A 20,359-nucleotide genomic window follows, 5' to 3' on the forward strand; every position below is an offset into this window, starting at 1 on the left:
GATGACTCTGAAAGCCTGAATGCATACACCTGCAAACATTTGTTTTTCAAAGTTTTCTATGAACATAATGATGAGGAGTAAGGAAAGTGCATGTGACCTCGTGCACCACATTCTTCAGAACAAATGCTTCCTCAGCTGCAATTATGTCATCATGAAATCATGCTCCACATTCTAAAATAAACTCATTGCCATATGAATTGTTATCTTACTGAGATATTTTTGTAGTTGTCTTTTTAACAGCTTCCTTAGAAGTGTCTTCCAAATTTCTCACAATACCAAAACAAAAAAATTCTTTCTTCATCTTATCCAAGTGAGTACTTCAAGCGTGAATGTTCAGCAATCACCACCCTTATCCTGCACTGCAGACACGCAGTGACTTCAATGTCTCTCTCTCTCACACACACACACACAATTTTTTTAGCTAGATCTCCTGAAATATGTACATTTTTGACTTGCAAGAAAGGTCAATGAGAGTTTCCCTCACTGTCACGGTTCGGGACTCACCTGTGGACGTGGATGTCCTGTGACCAGACAGGTCAGTTCTAGGGTTTCTCCTTCCCGTATAGTATAGACCCTTTCGGAGTAGCGCTCCTCCTCAATGTTACAGGCCAAGCCTGAATGCACAATACGAACCGTTGGGGGAGCTGTCGAGTCAAGAAGAGAGACAAGACATATAAAAAAAAGTAAGTAAACTGTCCTCCCATGAATCATCTTGGTTGTCAGCGCAATTCTTATTAGACTTTACCACAGTCAGATCCATCAGTCTTAACACTTTGAGCAACCCCAAGGGATTAAAGATATTGCTGGACAGGAAGCTTTAAACTTTTCTAACAGTCACCAATACATTCTGAAAATGGCAAAGGGGAACATGATGGTGGGAGAAAACTCATGACTTAGGAACTCATCATCATTACAAGACTGCATGATGAGATCTGACTGCTAAAATGGGAGAGGTCCTTCCTTTTCTGAAACCCCAAATTTAATATAGTAAAGGATGCTGCCCAAAATCTAAGTAGTGCAACCTCCAGAGACCAATATAAAGAAGGAAATTTAAATGAATAACACTGGCATTTTTCTACTAATTTTATAAGCCTTCTGGTGCAAATAGAGTGCTAATGAATGAGAAGATTTTGTTGTCAGGAATTGAACATCAACTTAGCTTTCAATATTTATAGACTCTTGTGTTGATATGAGCAAAAGTTGATCGTTAAATTAAGCCATTGAAGAAGGCAATAAATCATTGATGTCCAAGTATAAAATTCTGATTCAAGAGAGACGTAGTTCTCATGAAGCTATCCAAATTCCTAAGTATAATTTTCTCCTCTTTCAATACCACACAGGCCAATAAAACTTGACTACCATTAATTGACTTACTTATCACTGGAAATCCACTATATGCAAAAACTCTTCCAGTCATAAGAAACACTTAGATAATAAAGTATGTTTCCTGTCACCAAAGAGATAAATGTCAGTTACTAGCTTCAAATTGGAGATCATTCTCATTTGTGAATTCAGGATTTTTATTTGTAATAAACACATTTGGGAATGGAGGAGAAAGTGTTATTTTAATTAAAGGCAAGTGGAAAGGCTACATCTACAGGTAAAGGATAGTAATCTCAAGAATTTCCTGTAGCAATCTTAACCTAAACATCAGTATTGTCAGTAGATGCTATGGTTGCTTAAAAATTAATGAAAGCATACTTGGAATTCTTTATGTAACATTAAAAAGATCATGAATATCGTAGAATTTGGTTGAACTTGGTGATTCTATGGAGGAAATAAAATGAATATAAGTCCAACTTATGGGAAAGTTTCTTCTGGGAAAATCTGTGTTCTGAAAGTAATACAAAAGAAAAAGTTTCCAATATCTAATACTTTGTTTTATATAAACTAATGTATATAGCATTAACAATCGAAAAACATATTTTATTATCATTCTCAATTTCAAACAGAAACTGATAGAAAAGTCTATTTATAGATAATAAAATCATTGGGTATTTCAAGTTCTTTCTGGATTCCCAAGCAGAGTCCTGTTCTTCAACTTTCAAATTCAGGATCCAATACCCAGCATCAAATGACATGTAAAGATTTCCAGCAGGAAGATAAGAAGATTTAGAAAAGTAATTCTTACATTCACTATGCACAAAAACAATTCCCCAGAAACCTGTTTAAAATCCAGATTTCAGAGGTATGGCCAGAGATCTGTTATGGATGCAGAAAACTCAAGAATCTGCATTTCTGCCGAGCATCCAGATGATAACGATGCCTGTGCTACTTAGGCCAGATGATCAAAAATAATTTTCTAAGTCTTATAAGTATTTCTTGACTCAAGGAAAGTACTCCAAGGAATAAAATATCATTTTCCTTTTAATATTGTCAAGTAACTAAATTTCATGCATGCATCATTCCATTGGTTTGAACATTAAATTATGTTAAAAAAAATCAAATGTTTTGTTTGATCTATAAAATCAATTTATCAAAAAAAAAAAATTCACCATGTCTTTGGACTCTGTCTAGACACTGTAATAATTTGTTTAGTTTTATGACATTAGAAATCCTTATCTGCAGCGTTTTTCTGGGTGTTCTGATACACTGCACACAATGTTTCTGACATATCATTTCCTATAAGGATCAAACTTAAACTTCAATTCAAAGAAGCAAAATCAGAGAGCTACTTATTTTTAAGCATCCATAATACAAACTGTATACGTATTATAGAGGTTAACAAACTGATGACAATAAACATTTTCAAAACAGAAATAGAAAATACAGATTCACTACTTTGAAATATTATTCTATGCCAAATGTATCTTAATAAGTGATAGCACTCATTTACTAATACAACTAATTATAGAGTAACATGACAATTTTTCCAGATTAATTTACACATTATTTTTGTTTTAATTTCAAATCAATGAATAGCATTGTTATTTTAAGATATATCTTTCCAAAGCATCATTATGCAAATAAGTAGCTTTATTTAAAACATGAAAATTATACAATAAGCACACTGTGTTCATGTACAAGGGTTAATTTTCTACTTTCTTCTATATTTTAACACCTTCTTAGAAAAGGTAATGCCTATATATTGTAATCATTATGAACCTACTGTCTATCTTATGGTAAGGTAGAATATTCTACCAAAGTTTAGGAGTGGAAGATGTATTTTTCCTAGTATGCATTAAAATATGTGCTTAGTACTTTCATTGCTCAGTGCTAAGAGGAGTATTTTGGAAGCTTTCACTAACTCTTTGGTCTGCAGAAAGCTCAACTGAAAAGGTCTTAGTTCATCCAGGTCAACACTCTTATTTCCAAATTGGGGACATCAAGTGACCTGCTCATAGGCCTGTAGCTAGTTGTGGCCTAAATGAGACCAGAACCACTGGTCCTTTGTTCTTCTCACTACTTCATGCTATTAAAACTATGTCTGACATAGTTAAATAAGGGCTCTAAATAACTCCTAAACTAGACTTACACTACACTAGAGGGAAGAAAAAGATTAAGTGTTCACAAAGTAGAGCACTGCAAGTAGACCAACAACATAAACACTATAATTGCTACAAACAACCAAAGTAATATTGTCCCAATTCATCATCCTGCCTCCAGTACGTGCCCAACCCAAGAAATCTCACAACTGCCAAAATAATATGTTGAAAATTTCTATTTTCAACATGTCCTCTTCCAGCCTAAGGATCCATGATGTCTCTGCATGACGTTTCACAGAGGAATGCCTCGAAGAGTTCTATAAAGGTCCTCATACTGACTATCCAATCTGAAACCATACTTCTCTGTACATCAGTCCACCAGGGGTAAGGTAAAGAGCACTGAGATTTTAAGCCTTTGATCTCATATACAGATCTTCAAGCATGTATTTACTGAGCAACTGCTATCCATCAGATACGAGAGGCTTTGCTCACATATCCTCCCATCTAGAATTCCCAGACAGATATTTAGACCAATGTTCCTGACACCTTCTTGGATTATTTAGCAATGATTCTCTTTTCTTTTCTTCAGGAGATATGTACTGCCCAGTGATTTTCCTTTTCCTTAACACTCTAATTTTACATTAAGCATATCATTGCCAGGATGAGCACCATTTTTGGCATCTGCTCCATATCACATGATTCAGAATGCAGAGTAGATTTACATTTAATAATTTATTTTAATTTAATAATTAATTCCTAATTTATGTTTTAGCAAATATCACTATAATGACACCAACATCCTATTTTAGCAAAATATCAACTATTATGGCATTGAATTTACTTAACTCTAAATATAAATGCAATTTGCAGTACTCTAATTGAAGCACGTCATCTTTTATCCTCTGCTGTTGAAAAAAGCCTCAATTCATCATCCTGAAATTGGACTAAGGGTTATGATCCCCTTTGCCCTGTAGAGTCAGCAATAAATTAAAATGTTAAAATATTGCATGAGACTCATATTCATCCAAATTTGTTTGAAGTAAACCAAATCCCATTACGTAAAATCTTTCCTAACACTAATCACATCAACTCCCTTAATTCGAGTAAATTGGCTTTGGGTTCAAAAGGTCAGCCTGAAAGGGCAAAAGAGAGATATTCTTTTATCTTGTTAGAGTATACTTTTGAAAGTTAAACCAAATTCTCTCTGTATGCTGTTGGAGAAAGGACACAAAGAAATTATGCTCCAATGGCAACAATCAGGAGCATTTCTAGGCTTTCATTCTCATATACAGACTTTCAAGCATATATTTACTGAACAACTGCTGTAGATCAGGTAGAAGGCTATGTCCTGGGGATATAAAAATTAATGTTGTGAGCTGTACCTTTTAGCGGCTTACAACCCATAGGGTCTGTCCAATTAGGAAGGAGGGAAGCAGGGAAGGAAGGAAGGAAGGAAATAAGGGTGGTACTCTAACAGAAGAAAGTGAAAAGTACTATAAGAGGACAACCCAGAAGATGCCTAAATCTGCCTGGAGGTTTCTAACATGAGTCAGTGACATGTAACCTAGGTCTGAAACTATGTGGTGGGAACAAAGGAGGACACTCCAGAAAGAGGAAGCAGTGCATTCAAAGGCACGTCTGCAAGAGACTGCCTGCAGTGTTTAGGACATAACTACATTAAAATGTGGCCCACGTAGTTTATAACTTACTCTAAATGTTGACACTGGCGCCACTCTCTCAACTTGCCATTATGTCTCGAGACACAGCAGAGACGCCGTATAGTCCTAGGAATGGAAATGAGGGCAGAGACCTACTTCAGCGGGTTTTGTTAGACAGGAGTTGAAGATTAACTCCAGGTGGGGTGAAGGAGGAGTTAAGATGACACAGAAGTTTACACTTCAGTTAACTAGGTGAGAGATGACCCTTTAAATAGAAAATGCCTGTTGAGCACCAGGCTAGCTCAGTCAGTAGAGAATACAACTCTTCACCTCACGGTCCTGAGTTTGATCCCCATGTTGGGCCTAGACCTTATTTTACAAAATAAATAAATAAATAAATAAATAAATAAAAATTTAAAAAAATAAAGAATAGAAATAAAATGCTCTCTTGATCACTACATACTCCACATTATTCAGAGGTGGAAAAGATTTGAGATCAGGCGTTCTGAGCCCAAATCATGGAGGGGAGGACTTTGTTGGAGAAAAAACTTAGCTGAAAGCATTTTCAAAAAAGTCGTTTTCCAATAGCAGGCAAGCTATTAGCCAGTAAACAGGTTTGGTATTAGGAGTTTTCTCTTGTCTAAGAACTCCAGATAAGAGCTTTGTACTTTGGTAAGTCCCTCAAATCCCTGATCCAACTACTCTCTTTGGAAATCCAGTTGCCAATATAATCTTGACACTCTTCAACACCAGGTCAAGAAAGCTTATGTTCTTGATGCAGGTCCCAGATCTCCTGGGACATGCAATGTGGAGAGGGATGCTCATTGGCCCCCTCTCAGAAGCCCTGGTAAAGACATCAGGGAACCACCCGGCACCAGCATCTCTCACACATTCTGTCAAGAGACAGAGACACAGAGACAGAGAGATAGAACATCTCACACCTCACTGCTCTCACATGGCTAGAGATAATACAGTTGACACTGTTAGTTAATAGCATTCTCTTAGCAAGCATTCAGTTGCGCTTTTCAAGCAAACACAACAATAATCAAATTTCTTCCTATTCTCCATTTTTGATTTAAGTGATCACATGCTTCCATAAAACGCTTCTCAGTTTTGCTTAACATCTTACATTTAGCTAATTGACACTGTCAATAATTGGCCTCTTCTGCTTATTTCACACAATCTCCAATACAACACATTTAAATAGTAATTCTAAAAATGGTGTCTTCCTTTCTTAATTTCTCTCTCCCACCCATAATTTCAGTATGATCTTCCAATTCAATACTTAAATTAAGTGTTGTGTCTTTAGAGGCCGAGTCCATATTTATCCTTCTTGTTGTTTACAACAATTTGCTTAGTATCTTTTTTCTTAGGCGCATTATATTACATATTCCGATATAACAAACACAGGGAAGAAGAGAATAAGAAGATTTCATCGATGAGGTGAAGAACTCAGTTTTAGATGCTAATGGTGAGCTGACCAACAACTGAAAAGCCACTGCTGTACATAAAGATTTAGAACTTCCAGAGTAGTGGGTGGTTGACAACAAGAGAATAGGCGAAACCTTGAAAACAGAGAATGCAAAGTGAGAAATGAAGAGGATAATGATAGAAACAGAGGAGTATGAATTCTTAATACAGAGATGCCAAGAAAAGAATACGTTTCTAAAGTCAGAGAACTAGAAGGAAAACAAAGAAAATGTAGTTCTTTAAAAGTTACATTAAGAGGAGTGCCTGGGTGGCTCAGTTGGTTAAGCGTCCAACTTGGGCTCAAGGTCATGATCTCGTGGTCTGTGAGTTCGAGCCCCACGTCGGGTTCTGGGCTGACAGCTCAGAGCCTGGAGCCTGCTTCAGATTCTGTGTCTCCTTCTTTCTCTGACCCTCCCCCATTCGTGCTCTGTCTCTCTCTGTCTCAAAAATAAATAACCATTAAAAAAATTTTTTAGGTTACATAAAGAGATGCTCAAGCATGGGGAACTGTCCAAAATGTTACTTACAACAGGGTTGTCAGGAGGATCACAAACAAAAGGTCATTGCCTATGAGAGCTAGGATGGCATTTGGTGAATTTTGAGTGAGATATGGTATTAGAGTAATGGGGTCAAAAGATGAATGAGGTAAGACTCAATGGAGAGAGAAAAGTCTTAGTAGGTCAAACCAACTTAGGGCAAAAAGTAAAACTTCTATTCAGGTTCACCCATAAGTGAAAAGGAACGTATGTATAAAATGGAATCCTTTAACAATATCATACCATCATCTCAGAACTGCAAAGACTAATTATTTAATTTTTTTAATGTTTATTTTTGAGAGAGGGAGAGGACAAAGTGCAAGTCAGGGAGGGGCAGAGAGGGAGGGATACACAGACTCCAAAGCAGGCTCCAGGCTCTGAGCTGTCAGCACAGAGCCAGACGCAGGACTCAAACTCACAAACCGGGAGATCATGACCTGAGCCAAAGTTGGATGCTTAACTGACTGAGCCACCCAGGCGCCCTGCAAAGACTGATTATTTACATTATATAGTAAACAAACCATAATGTTTGTGTTTCCAACATAAACAACTTTATGCAATACTATACTATTTTCTACAATTCTTCATCATTCTTTTAAAATTGACTTCCCTGGGTGCCTGGGTGGCTCAGTGGGTTGAGCGTCTGACTTCGGCTCAGGTCATGATCTCATAGTTCGTGGGTTCAGCCCTGCGTCGGGCTCTGTGCTGACAGCTCAGAGCCTGGAGCCTGCTTCAGATTCATTGTCTCCCTCTCTCTCTGCCCCTCCCCTGCTTGTGCTCTGTCCTCTCAGTGTCTCAAAAATAAATAAACGTTAAAAAAATTTTTTAATTGACTTTCCTAAAATCCTACCTGTTCTTCTTTTCCTTCTTTTTTTCCTCTGTTTACTCTTTTACAAGTTTAACTTTGTCAATTTCTGCACCACATATGCAGAAATCTCTCAAAACTATCTAATTTCTTCTATAAAAAATACAATCAAGGTTAATCCCTACAGCACATAAATATACTTAAATGAACCCATATTTTAAAAAGAAAAGAAAAACAGAGACAAAACAAGAGCATTTATCTTCCCATCAAGGCCTCTTCTTGTCCTTCCTTTACAGTTTAGTGCCTAGAAATAACAGTACACACTCTAAGCCATCTTTCTGCGTCTGCTTTGCTATCCTCAGACCACAGCAGCCTGGCTTCTGCCTATTGCTTGTATTTATAAAAGGAAAATAGAAGATGGTAAGCTGCTAGATTTGGCATTATTTTGGTCTTCTACCTCTCCTTCAGTCTTAGTTTATCTGCCTTTGCCTCCATGAGACTATAAGGATCTTATGAAATTATACCCTTACCCTACATTTTAAAACTACATAGACTGGGGCGCCTGGGTGGCGCAGTCGGTTAAGCGTCCGACTTCAGCCAGGTCACGATCTCGCGGTCCGTGAGTTCGAGCCCCGCGTCGGGCTCTGGGCTGATGGCTCAGAGCCTGGAGCCTGTTTCCGATTCTGTGTCTCCCTCTCTCTCTGCCCCTCCCCTGTTCATGCTCTGTCTCTCTCTGTCCCAAAAATAAATAAACGTTGGAAAAAAAAATAAAAAAAAATAAAACTACATAGACTTATTAAATCCCACTAATATACTCACTACACTCATGAATATAAACACATATGGAAACATGCCCATAAACAAAATGTTCAATTTGTATGTCTATTCTAATAATTTCCTTAAAATGTAGTTAAAATCCCTCTGTCATTGCCCTAAGTAATCCCAAATAGGGCAATAGTCTGATACACAAACAACACACAGATTATTTTAGTCAATTTTTTAGTTCCAAAAAAAAATCAGTTAGAAACTGACATTTGATTTTTTTGATTCATTGATTTCTTTTAATTAACTACTATTTCAGCATCAGTGTGAACTCATCTCCCTCCCCCTTTCCTCTGAACCTATATATTTGATTGACACAATATTCCTATTCACATCAGAGAAATACCTTTTTTATATTTACAAAATATAAAAATATATTTTATATATAATAAAATAAAAGTACTAAGATCCTATTGATTATTCTGGATTTAACCAAAAGAAGGCCGTATCTACCTCATATGACTTTGAGAAAAGGCTCTTAATATGAAAAGTTTTAAATATTTTGCATTATTTCTTCAGTACATGTTGAGCAGCATTGTTATAAGTTAATTGAGCTCCCCTGAGAGACTCTCCAAAGCCCAAAAGTAAGGTAAGAAAATTAAACCCTGAAGCCTCTGCTTTTAGAAAGGAGCTATTAATGTTTTCTAAATAACAGAAGTTAATATGATTTTTTAGGTTAGTGTCAGCTAAGTATTTAAAGAAAAGTGTTTAAATTAAAAATTTTAACTCAAGTTATCTGTTTGTATGCAATAGATACTATTTAAGACGGAAGAAAGTCTGTCATCAAAATAAAGTAACAATAATAATGTAATTATATGCATGAAATATCTCTGATGAATACAGATACAAAATTCATCAACAAAATATAAGCAAACCAAATCCAAAAATATGTTAAAAAATCATTTACCATGATCAAATAGGATTTTTTCCAGGGATCCAAGGGTGGTTCAATACTCACAAACCAATCAATGTGGTATATTATGTCAACAAGAGAAAGGATAAAAACCATATGATCATCTCAATACATGTATAAAAAACATTTGACAAAGTGCAACATCCATTCATGATAAAAAATCCTCAACAAACCAGGTTTAAAGGAACATACCTCAACATAATAAAGGCCACACATTAAAAATCACTGCTGGGGCGCCTGGGTGGCTCGGTTGTTAAGCGTCCGACTTCGGCTCAGGTCATGATCTCATGGTCCGTGAGTTCGAGCCCAGCGTCGGGCTCTGTGCTGACAGCTCAGAGCCTGGAGCCTGTTTCACATTCTGTGTCTCCCTCTCTCTCTGCCCCTCCCCTGTTCATGCTCTGTCTCTCTCTGTCTCAAAAATAAATAAACGTTAAAAAAAATTTTTTTTAATAAAAAAAAAATCACTGCTACCATCATACTCAATGGTAAAAAACTGAAGAGCTTTCCTTCTAAGATGAGCAACAAGACAAGGATGTTCACTCTCACACTTTTACCCAACATAGTTTTGGAAGTCCTAGTCACAGCAATCAGACAAGAAAAAGAAGGAGGGGGGCATCCAAAGTGGTAAAGAAGAAGTAAAACTTTGACTATTTGCAAATGGCATGATACTCTCTATATAAAACCCAAAAGACTCCATCAAAAAAACTAATAGAACTGATAAATTAATTCAGTGAAGTTGCAGAATACAAAATTAATACACAAATCTGTTGCATTTCTGTATATTAATAATGAATTTGCAGAAAGCGAAATTAAGAAAACAATCCTATTTACAAATGCACCAAAACTAATAAAATAACTAGAAATAAACTTAACCAAGGAGGTGAAAGACCTGTACTCTGTACAAGTAAACACTGATGAAAGAAATCGAATATGACACAAATAAATGGAAAGATATTCCATGTCCATGGATTGAAAAGCCAATATTACTAAAATGTCCATACTACCCAAAGTAATCCACAGATTTAATGTAATCCCTATCAAAATACCAACATTTTTCACAGAATTAAAACAAAATACTATTAAAATTTGTATTGAACCACAAGACTATGAATTGCCAAAGTAATCTTATAAAAGAAGAATAAAGTTGGAGGTATCACAATCCAAGATTTCAAGATATACTACAAAGCTAATCTAAATAGTACAGTATTAGCACAAAAATAATCACATAGATAAATGGAACAGGATAAAGAGAACAGGAATGAACCCATGTCTCTATGGTCAGTCAACTTATGACAAAGAAGGCAAGAATATACAATGGGAAAAATGACAGTCTCTTCAATAAATGGTGCTGGGAAAACTGACAGCTACATGTAAAAGAATGAAACTGGACCACTTTCCTACACTCTACACAAAAATAAATCCAAAATGGATTAAAGCCCTAAATGTGACACCTGAAACCATAAAAACCTAGAATAAGCCCTAGGCAATAATTTCTTTAACATCAGCCATAGAAACATTTTTTCTAGGTATGTCTCCTCAGGCAAGAGAAAGAAAAGCAAAATTAAAATATTGGGATTACACCAAAATAAAATGCTTTTGTAGAGCAAAGGAAACCAACAAAACAACAAGATAACCTACTAAAAAGAAAAAGATATTTGCAAATGATATACCTGATACAGGATTAATATCCAAAATATGTAAAGCATATTATACAACTCAACACCAGAAAAGCCCAGATAATCAAATTAAAAGACAAGCAGAGGGTCTGAACAGATATTTTCCAAGAAGGATATACAGATGTCCCACAGAAATATGAAAAGATGTTCAATATCACTCATCATCAGGGAAATGCAAATCAAAATCACAATGAGATATCACCTCACACCTGTCAGAATGGCTAAAACCAAAAACTCAAGAAATACCATGTGTTGGCAAGGATTTGGAGAAAAAGCAATCCTCATGCTCTGTTGATGGGAATGCAAACTGGTACAGCCACTGTGGAGGACAATATGGAGGTTCTTCAAAAATTTAAACTAGAATTACCATTTGATCCACTAACTCGACTACTGGGTATTAACCCAAAGAAAATAAAAACACTAATCTGAAAAGATACATGCATCCTTTTGTTGATTGCAGAATTATTACAATAGTGAAGATAGGAAGCAGCCCTAGTGTTCATCTATAGATAAATGGATAAAGAAGAGGTGGTACACACACACACACACACACACACACACACACACACACACACACGCTGGAATACTACTCTGCCATAAAAAGGAGATCTTGCCATTTGTAACAACATGGATGATCCAGAGTATATTATGCTAAGCGAAATAAGTCAGTCAGAGAGAGACAAATACTATAGGATCTCACTCATATGTGGAATATAAGAAACAAAACAAATGAAGAAACAAACCAAAAGAGACAAAAAAAAAAAAAAAAACAAAAACAAAAACAGACTCTTAAATAGAGAACAAACTAGTGGGTGGGTGCCAGAGGGGAGGTGTGTAGGACAAGTGTGAAATACATAAACAACACTAAGAACAGAAAATAAAATGACCTTCAATAATAATATAACTATGTGCATGAAATTTTGAAGTTAAACACAAAAATCAGTAATGCAATTTAAGTTGTAATGTTAAAACAAGAATAAAACCAATAATGTTTTTGTATAAAAGAACTACCTTGTAATGTCATTTTCTAATATTATCCATTCAGGGTACTAACTTTGCAGAAAATTAAACACATAACAGCAAAATATAATCTAAACTATATTCCACAAAATAACATTTTGTGTTCTATTTTTCTTAAGTGAAACAATATAAAAATTTTAAATTTGATTACATGGAGGTTTCTATATTTGCAAATTCGGATTTCATCAAAAATATCTCTTTGTTTTCACTTAGAAGCATAACCTATTAATATCTATAGCTAAAACTTCAAAGACTCTTATATGTTTTATAGATGAAAAACACATTTCACTGAATCAAAGGTTTTTAACATTCCTTTTTTCAAATAGAGCATTTGACAACCTCTTATGTGTGTTCCATAGAGGAACCGTGGACCTCCAAGTCTTAGTTGGCCTCCAGTTCTCTACATCCTTGTCTCTACATGGACATTCCTAGCCCAAACCCTTGACTATGTTCTTCCTGGTATTTTACAGGGGAAATATCTGACTTACACCTAGCAAATATTTGAAAGCCCATCAAATATTTTGTTAATCTTGTATTTTGCTCACAAAGGATTTGTGTGGACTAAGCTGGGTACCCCAACTTGAAGGTAATTATTATGGGGAACTGTACATTCCTCTTCCTGGGTAGGAATGAGATACCCTATACACAAGTTCCTGGCTTTCTATTGGATGCTATAGCACATTCTGAATTGTTTGCAACTAGAAGTTGAATCATGTCTCTAATTAATAAATTTTAGAAAAATAAAAAATAACTACTTCAGAAACTTTGAAGCCTAGGCCGTAGACTATCAATCTCAACAACAAGCTGAGACAAACACTATCTTGCTTTTATGGCACTGTTCTTTTTGGGCTTTGAGTCAGTGTGAGGGCACGGTAATGCACACACAGACCCTATTATAACACTGCAAGAGAAGGCAGCATTTAATCCTTAAAACCTTTGATTAGGTCTTCTCCCTCTAAATCAAACTTGTGAAATGGCTTCCTCCTAATAATGTCAGAAGCTATGTATCTTGTGGTCAGTGAACCATCCAAGGTTCTTTGAACCACATCTTCCTTGCCCCTTATGAATTATTACCACATCTTATGAGATCAGGACTCTTGAAGCCACAGGTACTGATTACATCATTTTTTTTTTTAATCCCTCTGGACTGAAATGTATACCTCAATACACTCACCCTTCAGTAAAATTAAGAGCTTTACAGCCTTCTGGAAGGAACTTAAGCTACAGCAAATACTAAAATGAAATTAGTCTCATCATTGTGCTGCAACCTTAATCACAAATTGGGTATTTACAGAGAGCCATTATTTCTTCCAGTCTAGCTCATCAAAAGAAAAACAAAAAAACAAAACAAAACAAAACAACAAACAACGAGATTTACTACAGAATATGCCAAAAATGAAAACTTCAATTTGCTTCTCCAAGAGTGGCAATGGCAAGCAGAAAATGTTGATGATCTGACCTGCCAATTTCCCCATTGTTTCTCTCCACTGAGAAATCACTGCTGCTGCCTGTGACTAACCCCAAGGAGAACAACTTCCTCAAAATGTCAGGAAAATGCCTTCTGGACCCCAGAATGCAGGAATCAGTGTGGCAGTGAGCCACGCCCAAAGTCCCCTACTGAAAAGAGCAGAAACGAGATTATCACTAAGCAAAAATGAGTCAGAATTCACTAGGGCAATAATGTACTCCATGGACTGAGAATTTAGCAAACACCAGGCACCTGTGTAACAAATGTGATTCTGACAATCTCTAGTTCTCTCTAAAACCTGAAATGTTTATTTTTAATTTCCATTGAAGAAAACAAGACACCTTCAGTGAAATTCAATAAATTGTCAGAGTTTACTTTTAACTACAATTCTGCCTTACCCTAAAAAACAAATTTTGTTAGGGTGCCTGAATGGTTCAGTTAGTGAAGCGTTCAATTCTTGATTTTGGCTGCAGTCATGATCTCGCAGTTTGTGAATTCAAGCCCTGCATCAGGCTCTGTGCTGACGATGGGTAGCCTACTTGGAATTCTCTCTTTTCCTGTCTCTCTGCCTCTCCCCTGCTCGCTCGCTTGCGCGCTCTCTCTCTCTCTCTCAAAAAAAATAAATAAGCTTAAAAAAACACAACTTTTGTTGTGTTTCATTTTGCGGTGCTGCATCTTTTTAAAAGGTCAAACATTCCCTTATATCTTTAGAATTTAGGGGGAAAGAACCAAACACAGAAAGAAAATTATCAATCATTTATATACTGATAGGTAAAACGTGTTTTTATTACATTACTTGGTGCCATAAGTCTCAAAGTAAAAACATCTGTCTAAATCATGTAATGTGACACATAAGCAATTATTAGTAAGTCTTATCATCCACCATCCAATTATTTTAAATATTAAGCTTTGACAATTTCAAACATACACATACTTTCTCTGCTTCCACATCACACTTGCACTCTTTGTCTTAATCTCAATGGTAAAGATAACACCTGCCTATCTGTCTGGACCCACCAGGTTTTTTCCCATGAACTTCAGTCCATTTTCAAAAATTGATTTAGAGTCTTCTGACTTTTCTTAAACTATGTTTCTGGACTTTGAATATCCTACCCTCTTCTTTGCACTGCCGTTTGTCTGATATATGAAAATCCAGTGAATGACCAAGCCCATTATGATTCAAGTCACCAGCTCTGTCCGTCTTTCCAGGTCCCCTACAATGAACCATCACTCATGTATCATCTTACACCCCACTTTTACTGACCCACTGTCCCAGAGATCTATATCACCAATGCCAACATTACAATTTTACATCACCAACATAATGTAAGCCAATACCTAAAACAGTCAAAATTTTAAGAAAAGAAAAACGGAATTTATTCTTTCAATAATAACTTTTTTTTCACAAGAAATTTTCTCCCACACCTGCTTAATGTTATTGGTAAATAATGAACAATGAATTGTATGTATGTATGTATGTATGTATGTACGTATGTATGTACGTATGTGTGTGTGTGTGTGTGTATATATGCGTGTTTGTATGTGTGTGTGTGTATATATATACATACCTCTAGATAGAAAGTCTTTAATGATGAAGGTTGAATCTTTCTAATGTTGCTAATTTACAGTACTGGGTTTGAAGTTGGGTTTCCTGGGTTGGGAAATACTAGCATATAATCTTGGAGAGTCTCACTTCCTCACATATAAAATGAAGATAATAAAACTTTTTACCTCACACTGCTGCAGTGATCATATTAGATAATGCATATCTGAAGCTTACATCAGTGCCTGGCTCATAGCAGTAAGCATTCAAAATTTTAGTTTTTGTTGGCAGCCTGAAATCCTCATGTATGGAGCAAACATTGGAGGAATAATATTATTACTGATTAGTGAAATCATTATATTATCTTCCCAATAATTTACATGAAACAAAATGAAAAATATCTGTAACAATTACACCAACTTAATATAAATTGTCCACATAATGAAACCATCAAATTTGTCAACAAAGCTAAGCTTCTCTTTCTGAGGCCAGTTTATCAAGTAAATAAATGAAAATTGTTGCTGAAAATGTCAACTGAAGCTGGTGTTTTTCTAGAATAAATTTACTTAACATTACAAATCATTTTAAATAAATAAAAGTAGGAAAACACTTAAAGAATAACAAGTGGGTGTATCTACAGAGAAGTATTTCAGAAAGGCTTTTGTCTACTTAATCACAGAATCAGCATTCTTGTAAATATATTTTAGGGGCACCTGGGTGGCTCAGATGGTTAAGTGTCTGACTCTTGGTTTCAGCTCAGGTCATGATCTCACAGTTTGTGGGACTGAGCCTTGTGTCGGGCTCTGTGCTGGCAGCATATATCCTGCTTGGGATTCTCTCTCCTGCTCTCTCTCTGCCTCGCTCCTGCTAGTGCTCTTTCTCTCTCAAAATAAATAAAAATAAAAACTTAAAAAAAAAGAAACACAAGATAATACTCAGAGTACGAAGCATATATTTGCTTCTCTACTATAATCTCAAAAAATACAAATATTTGTAGAAATTTCAAAGACATATCCAAAGAATTATAAAGGGACCTTTTCAATACTGAAGTTTCAATAACTAAAATGAATAGTGGAGGAATGTCACAAGCCAAAAATGTTATCATGCAGCTGAAGCCTCCATTTTAATTAAGGGCTGAGAACAAGAGACCTGAGGGTCTAAATCCAGAGCTATTTTGACATATATCAAATGTTCCTTAATTTCCAATTAAAGGCCTTTTTGACAGGTTCTCATGTTGATATGTTCCTATTAGCTACTAGTACCTTTAAGTGGTGTTTTGTCACTGACCTACATTAGTATATCAAATATGACAGCAAATTAATGGCTTCACACACTAATAATTCATATTACAGTCTCTAGCCAAACATTTAGAAGAGCACCTCAATAGCAATGAAACATGAATACCTCTGTTTCAACTTTATTTGAGTAGACACTAAAGAAAAGTTGAATATAACAATAAATAACTTTATAGGTACTCAAAATCCTTTTTTTTAATTTAGGATTTAGTACAGAGGTTACATAATTTAAATCTGGAAATAAACTTACTCTTTAAATAAATAAAACAAGACACACTTAATTTTGAGAAATCTAAGTACAAAGTCTTTGACATAATACATGTATGCATACGGCCCATGAGAACCTCAAATAAAAAACATGTAACTCATGTTGACATGATGTTTGTCCCTATTTTTCCCCCCTTATATAAGGTAAGAGGTTAAAATATGTGACCCTGTATCATTCTTGAAGTGGGCACTGCTAAATGGCATGCTGTGGAGGTAAGGGCATTTATACTTTCTAGAAGACTTTGCCTAAGGCTTCCAACTACATTTTCTCAAGAAAAGTTCCTGTAGTGCTTGTCAGCACTGAAGAAGTCTACCCCTGGAAGGATCTCATTTTCCGTAGGTCATTTACATGGTGGGGGCAGGGAGGCCTATGGATCATCTCCATTTGGTTACCTAGGAAAAAGTGTCCAAAACTGCGAGGCTGTTCCCTGCGCTATTCTAGTCTCTTCTCACCATTCTTATTCTAGAGTACAGAAGCATTAAGCTATAAAATGGCCCAGCTACCATCTATATGATGGCTCACAAATTCAAGCTGCCAATACAGACCTTAGTACTCGCCTTCTGGCCCCTATATCCTACTTTCTACTTGATAGTTTCTCTTGAATGTCATAAAGTATTCTAATATATCCAAAATTGAACTCACAACACCTTTATCTCGTCAAAAAAGATGTCTTCTTTCAGCCTTTCGTGTCATTGAATGGCAATACCATCAGAAAAACTGCCTCTACCAGATACCTAGACCTCATCCTTGACACATTACCGAGCTGTTGACTTTACCCTCTTAATTGGCTCATTCCATCTTCAGCACAAGTATGCTATCCCAAGCCACTATCACCTCTCAGTCAGACTACTACAAAATCATTCTAACCGATGACCCCTTTCCAAATAAATCTCCAGACACCACCCTAGTGGTAGTTTGAAATAACCAGATCAACCCCTTACTTAAGAACCGTCACCCTAATGCTTCAAAATCAAATTGTTATTATTTGAGTTTTGAAAACCCTGAACATTCTTCCCCTGACTCCACATCACATTCAAACTGTCCTCATTGTCTCTTCCAACCCCTCTAACTTGCTGGATTTTATCCTGGCTCAAGGATTTTGCACCTGTTGCTCTCTCTGGTGCCAAAGTCCTTTTTACTCACCTTACCCTAGTTATTCCTTACTCAGTGCTCTCACTACAGGAACACGTTCCCTGGTTCCTCTGAATAAATCAAATCCCTTACTTATGGACACCCAGAGCAACATGAGCCTCTTTTTCATACCACCTGTCACAAATACAATTTTACATACACTTCTGTGGTTATTAAAGTCAGTCTCCTCCAGTTAGAAGTAAACTGTGCCCTATTTTATTCAGCATTATATCCCAAGTGCCTAGTACTGTATCCAGCACATAATGTACTTTGTTAAATGTTTACAGAATAAATATATGGATGCAGTTAAAAAAAGAAATAGCCTATACAGATCCATAGTACAAAAGAGGGGGAGATGGATGGAAGGGATGGATGGAAGGAAAGAAATCCTTAGAAAAAAAGCTACACATAATTCTCGACTATGCACATACACTAGAAATGTAATTTTACAGATAACTCACATGTCTATTTTCAAAAGTTCTGCCTTTTCCTAACTGATTGTCACTCCAGCAAATGGGACTAATCTAGGCCTATATCTCTTCTGGTAAAATAATTTACATCATAATTTTCCCTAGCCTGAGGACACAGCCTTTTGCTCCTCCCCACAGTCAGTTTATTATGTGGCAATTTCTACAAATAAAATGTCTGAGAACATGCTGCTTAAAATGCATATTTTGATTTATAATACAGTATTTTTCACTAAGTGTCATAATATCTCTCTAATGGGGTGGTGGATCTTCAGTCATCTCTTATTCTGGACTGGAACAAAAGACTATCTGCTCTATGCAGCCAAAGCACAGATACCGACATTTTCAAACAATATCCTTGGGTTTGACAATATCCAACCATCTTTCCCAACCAGTTTTTGCCACTGTACATTTCTGACTTGCAGACAAACTGCAAAACATCTATTATAATCTGTAAAATTTTATTTTTTTTCAAATAATGAAATTGTTTCCACCCACAGTTAGACCTTTATTGGTCTGTTAAACCTGTCCCTCCTTCTAGTACACCAATACCTTATATAGTAAAAGACTGAAAGCACACTCCATTTCCAACCAGCGCATGCTACTGAACACCAATCTTCAAAAAGAGGGTGTCAGGGATATTTCATCCCCTCAGGTTCATCTCCTATTTTCTCTGGACCTGCTAAAAAATTACAGGGGTTTATTTTTCAATGATAGAAACAGCCACTGATAGTTGTCTTAAATACTAACTGATTGGGGAGCAACATTAAATGCTATTACTTTAAATTATTTTGGTTTATGACAAAAGCAAGAGAAATATACTTCAAATGCTTTAAAAGTTTTTGTGCTGTATGGGACGCCTGGGTGGCTCAGTCAGTTAAGTCCAACTTTGGCTCAGGTCATGATCTCACGGTTCATGGGCTCAAGCCCCACATCGGGCTCTGTGCTGACAGCTCAGAGCCTGGAGCCTGTTTCAGATTCTGTGTCTCCCTCTCTCTCTGCCCCTCCCCCACTCACGCTATGTCTCCCTCTGTCTCAAAAATAAATAAACAGTAAAAAAAAATTTTTGAAATAAAAGTTTTTGTACTGTAACAAAAAATATGCTATTTACTATAGACTGAACGTGTCACCCTCCCCCAAAATGTTGGATGCCTAACACCCAATACCTCAGAATATGACCTTATTTAGAGAAAGGAAATTAATAGGGGTAATCAAGTTGAAATGAAGTCATTAGAGTGCACCCTAACTCATGTAACCGATGTCCTTACAAAAAGGGTGAAATTTGGACATAGGCATGTACACAACAAAAACACCATGTGAATTTGAAGACAGAGAATGGGATGATGTATCCAGCCAAGCCAGGAAACACCAAAGATCACCAGCAAACCACCAGCAGCTGGGGGAGAAGCATGGAACAGATTCTTTTTCACAGCCCTCAGAAGGAACCAATCCTGCCAATACTTTACCTCAAACTTCTAGCCTTCAGAGCTGTGACACAATAATTTTTTTATTGTTTAAGCCACCCGTTTGCAGTGCTCTGTTACAACATCCCTAGGAAAGTAATACACTACTGAACAATTAGTGAGAAAGATGAGGGTTCCACAGCTTGGCATTTCCCCTGATGACTTAATGTAGCCCCCAAAACTGACAGGCGGGTCGGGATAATAGCAACACATCTTTCCTTCCTTCCTGTCCCCTTTTTCTTCCTTTCTCTTCCACTCTCCCTTCCCTCCTTTACTATTATTTTTTTCTTTCTGCCCTCTCTCCCTTCCTTACTTCCTTCCTTTGGATAGCATGATGAATAAGTCACAGTCACAATCTCCAAGAACACTATTTAAAAGAAACGAGTTTCCTGAGTGGAG

At 36.3% G+C, this 20,359-nt stretch overlaps 1 protein-coding gene across 2 annotated transcripts in view; it reads right to left on the bottom strand.

Moving 5' to 3' along the window:
- Positions 1–20,359, bottom strand: part of MDGA2 (MAM domain containing glycosylphosphatidylinositol anchor 2) — an 860,340-nt gene that overhangs the window by 491,017 nt on the left and 348,964 nt on the right. For both annotated transcript variants that reach the window (XR_005790861.1, XM_040477059.1), the window contains exon 2: positions 505–644. Coding sequence is in view for 1 of the 2 variants with exons in the window: in XM_040477059.1 (XP_040332993.1) it covers positions 505–644 (140 nt within the window). In the remaining variant the exon portion in view is untranslated. The remainder of the gene's footprint in view (positions 1–504; positions 645–20,359) is intronic.

The sequence above is a fragment of the Herpailurus yagouaroundi genome, unplaced genomic scaffold (assembly GCF_014898765.1).
Source record: "Herpailurus yagouaroundi ecotype Mexico unplaced genomic scaffold, PumYag 141, whole genome shotgun sequence".
NCBI lineage: Eukaryota > Metazoa > Chordata > Mammalia > Carnivora > Felidae > Herpailurus > Herpailurus yagouaroundi.